At 37.2% G+C, this 4411-nt stretch overlaps 1 protein-coding gene across 1 annotated transcript; it reads right to left on the reverse strand.

Annotated features, from left to right (window-relative positions):
• Nucleotides 1-221: 221 nt before the first annotated feature.
• LOC145015466 (disease resistance protein RPV1-like) lies at nt 222-4147 on the reverse strand. The gene is made up of 4 exons (XM_078973942.1): nt 3522-4147; nt 2176-3286; nt 1724-2080; nt 222-1617 (listed from the first exon to the last, which is right to left on the reverse strand). The coding sequence occupies exons 1-4, from the start codon at nt 4037-4039 to the stop codon at nt 508-510; spliced, it is 3096 nt and encodes a 1031-aa protein (XP_078830068.1). The 5' UTR covers nt 4040-4147; the 3' UTR covers nt 222-507.
• Between the last annotated feature and the right edge of the window lie 264 nt (nt 4148-4411).

The raw sequence follows: 4411 nt of genomic DNA on the forward strand, positions 1-4411 counted from the left end.
TTACATGTATCAAGGATGCAAATCCTAACACACCTATGTAATCCAAGTGCCGCCCGTAATGGTACTGAAATATAACATGCTTTATCACCCTAACATACTTTTGGTGAAGGACCAAATTAAGGTTCACTCAATTTGGTTATATCATCCTTCATATCTTCCAATTTGGTGAATATAGACTCTTGGTGACCAGACTTGAACTTTCGATTTCAATAAAATTGATATTGTTGGGCTATATGCTCTTTGGTATTTATAGTTATTAACGTTTTTAAACTTCCAGTTATTAAATATAATAGAATGATTTATTAAACGACAAACCTATTAAAATTCAACATAATAATTTGAGTAGCAATTTACACACCAAATGGCATATATTAATGACATGACGTTGTATAATGCATGGAAAAGAAATGCCACCTTCTGGATCTGCAACGTCATGGCAGGTTTTAACTCGAAGACAATAAACTCATTTGGGCACATCTGGAATACTGTCTCTAAACGAAGCATCCATTAACGTTGTAACCCACAGATGCTTCTTGAAAAAGTTTCAAGTTTGTTGCACGCACACGATCCCATAGAAATAAGCTTCTCAAGGTTTCTAGTCAATGAGGGTAGCTCTTCTTTACGAAAACATGCAAACTCAAACTTTGGCAATTTATTGTCGGGGTGAAATGGGCATCTTTCTAAGGTGAAATGTAACCGAGCTGCAATACGAACCTCAGGTGATTCATTCTCTCTACCAGAATTGTGATTTTTTATGTGAAAAGAAAAAGATGTAAACCCCAAACAACCATTTAACTCTAAGTCGACAACATTTTTAAGCCATCCAATGGAAGCGTGAAGTTCTTCCAAATGAAAACAATTTGGGAGATATAAAGACTTGAGGTTTGGAGTCAGCGTAAGGTCAAGGGTCCTCAACTTTGAGTTATAGAGTACTATCGATCTGAGATTTAGACAAATACGAGGTATGTGAAGTTCTACCAAATCATCACATTCCTGAAGATGCAAAGCTGTGATATTCGGAGACAACCCTAGGTTAAGAGTCCTCAACTTTGAACGACTAATGAAGAGGGATGTGAGCTTTTGACATGCATCTGACATGTGTAGTTCTTCCAAATCGTAACAGCTTGTAAGACTTAAAACATCGAGATTTGGAGTCAGACCAATGTTAAGGGTTTTCAACTTTGAATTATTGAGTAATAGGGATCTGAGATTTAGACACCTACGTGGCATGTGAAGCTCTACCAAATCGTTGCAGCTAAAAAGAAACAGCGTCTCAAGATTCGGAGCCAATCTAAGGTCAAGGGTCTTCAACTTTGACCCTCTGAGGTTGAGGTATTTGAGGTTTAAGAATCCATTGGGTGCATGAAGTTCTACCAAATTATAACAATCGTATAGATCTAACAATTCAAGATTTGGAGCTAACCCAAGGTCAAGTGTCCTCAGCTTTGAACCATCAAGCTTGAGATATTTAAGCTTTACACATTCAACGGGCATGTAAAGTGCTCCCAAATGACTGCATCCTTTAAGATTCAACCTCTCGAGATTTGGAGTAAGCCCAAGGTCAAAGGTCCTCAACATAGAATAACTAAGGTCAAGGAATCTGAGCTTGTCAAGAACCTAGCATAATAAGCAAAACAAGAAAATGAATATTGTTTTAATAACACATCAATAGTAGTGTAGCATTTAAAGAATCATGTAAAACAAGAATCAACCACAATTTTACCTTTCTTTCTCTCCCTTCCCAGAGTTGTATGATATCGCTTTCAGCAATCTCAAGTGACACAAGTTCATTTGCTTGAAATGTTTTGGGTAAATACCTAAAACGGTACTCGTCCCAACGCAGATATTGTAAAGCATTTGGAAAGTATGGAGTTTCATTAGATTTCCAATTACAACACAGAAATCCTAAAGCATTTAGAAAGTTTGGCATGAGTTCATTATTCGTTTCTTGAATCGAGTAAAAATCTCGCAAAGCCACATCAAGAAACCTCAGTTCCTTCATCTTTCTAAGACCTTTCATAATGGTTTCCGGATCGAGTCCCCCCTTGTGGAATTTTATACATCTTGTTGCTTTAGTACCCTATAACCAATAAATAGTAATTATCAAAAAACTTGTGTTGCAACAAATTAAAATGTGTTAGTTTCTCCAATTTACAAATAAACTTTGATCCTTACCAAGTCATTAGCCAATATATCTTCAATTTCCTTGCTATCCCACAATCTGCTATATTTGTTAGGCATATCCGGGTGCGAACGACGAACAATATTCTTGCCCATTTCTTCAAAATGGTCATGCATGCCAACATGCTCATCATCATGATTATCATAAATAGTTATGAGAGATTTTTGCTCAAGAACCCTTAAACCATTTTTAGCATGAAATCCACAACTTTCAAGCACTTGGATTGCATAGCCTTTCAGCTCACCTTTCAATATGCATGCGACATGTAGAAATATTTCCTTGTAATCTTCCTCTAGGCCGATATAGCTTAATTCCAATATTTTTAGAGTTTCATTTAACGGAATTGTTTCTAGTCTTTCTAGGGCATCTATCCATTCACTCTTATTTTTACCACAGAGAAACGAACCCAAAACTTTGATTGTTAAGGGAAGACCAGCAGCATAACATACAACTTGTCCTGATAGTTCTTCGTACTCTTGAATTGGAGTCTCTTTCCCAAATGCATACCTACTGAAGAGGCAAATCGCTTCCTTATTTGATAACAAATTGAGAGTATGAATCAACTTCAGCCTATGTGCTACAAGCACTTGCTTATCTCTTGTTGTAATGATAATTCTACTTCCCGGCTTGAACCAATTAAGATCACCAGCTAACGCCTCAAGCTGGTCTATATGGTCCACATCATCTAGAACAAGAAGAACCTTTCTATTACGCATCATCTTCTTCATCATGTTTTTCCCTTCATAAATACTACTTATGTTGATGCATTGATCATTTAGGACATCTGAAAGGACTTGCTTTTGCAACAACTTCAAACCGGACAAAGAAGCTTTCGAAACTTCCCGAACATTCTCAATGAAGCTTTTGCATTCAAACTCGAAATAAATTTTATTAAAAATAGCTCTGGCCAAAGTTGTCTTTCCACCACCTCCTATACCCCAGATCCCAATCATGCGAACATCATCAGAACCAGTTCCTAAAGATGATGTGATCTCATTGATCCGTGTCTCTATGCCAACTAGTTTTTCATCAACGCTGAAATTGATGGAACGTAACTCTAATGAAATTTCTTCAACAATTCTTTTGATGAGTTTAGCTTCATGCCTGTATTTGAATAAGATTTAATTAGTTCACCCAGATTTAATTGTTTATGATGAAAACAATTACTTTGAGATCTATAACATATAATCATGTTTCCTGTTTAATCTTTCCACAAGACTCGTATTGGTGTTAGAATTTCACCATATACACACAAGATGCCATGTAACACTTCTAAAACGTAGTTAGAAAGAAACAAAATAAAAGAATATTGTAGAGATATGTGAAAGGATTTAATTACCCATCATCAGTTTTCTTTAATTCCCACCCTGCGAGATCGGCTGCTTCTTTCAAAGCCTCTCTCCATTTCCCAGCAGCCTCTTCCTTTTCATGTTTGGCAAAGGCTTCTCCAACTGCCCCGATCTGCTTGCGGACTTCTGTGGGTTCCACATCATAAAATACGGGATAAGCAGTATGCATAGTCGTCTTGTGACACTCCATTATCTTCACAAGCTCATCCAAACACCAAGAAGAAGACGCATAGTTCCTGGAGAAAACAATGATATAGAATTTTGAGTCTTCAATAGATCCGAGAAGCTCATCGTTGATCCTTTTCCCTTTCTTGATTCTCTCGTCATCCCTGTAAGTATAAATGCTTTTCTGCTGAAGAGCTTCATAAAGATGATCGGTGAAATTGGTACGAGTGTCTACACCTCTAAAACTCAAAAACACATCATACTTAAAGCTCTTAGGAATGTATGAAGTTGAAGAAGACGCCATTCCCTTATATAAAATTAAATCTTGTTGGAGAAAATTCATACGAAACAGTTAGCAGAAAAACTTGATCAATGTGATGAATTGAATAACCCTCGAAGTGTAAGTTAAAGAAGATATGGGAACAGGTGGAGAAATAAAAGCCACTTGTTTGGTCAAAGAAGAGGATAATATTCTTTGCTTAAAAGTAAAAAAGGTAACGGAAATTACGCAGCGTAATTATTTCTACCAGGAAATGTATCATCTCTTTCATGATAAGATGCTGTTGAAGCGTAGTATTGGCCATCGCTGTCAAGACTCCGTTCCCAGCTGCCACCCACCACAACCACCTCCCTGGCATAAGTTCTCTTTCCCTTCCTCCACTGTGGCAAGTGGCAACTGTCGAAGAAGGCTCCCACTACAGAGGGTGTAATTGGA

This window comes from Lactuca saligna, chromosome 9 (genome assembly GCF_052625555.1).
Source record: "Lactuca saligna cultivar CGN05327 chromosome 9, ASM5262555v1, whole genome shotgun sequence".
Classification (NCBI taxonomy): domain Eukaryota; kingdom Viridiplantae; phylum Streptophyta; class Magnoliopsida; order Asterales; family Asteraceae; genus Lactuca; species Lactuca saligna.

What these genes read in the sequence shown, in the direction of transcription:
- LOC145015466 (XM_078973942.1), bottom strand. Translation starts at nt 4,039, where the DNA reads ATGAATTTTCTCCAACAAGATTTAATTTTATATAAGGGAATGGCGTCT. An exon ending in ATATATTGGCTAATGACTTG is followed by an intron (nt 2,081 to 2,175) that starts GTAAGGATCAAA and finishes TATTGGTTATAG; the next exon opens with GGTACTAAAGCAACAAGATG. An exon ending in GGGAAGGGAGAGAAAGAAAG is followed by an intron (nt 1,618 to 1,723) that starts GTAAAATTGTGG and finishes TTATTATGCTAG; the next exon opens with GTTCTTGACAAGCTCAGATT.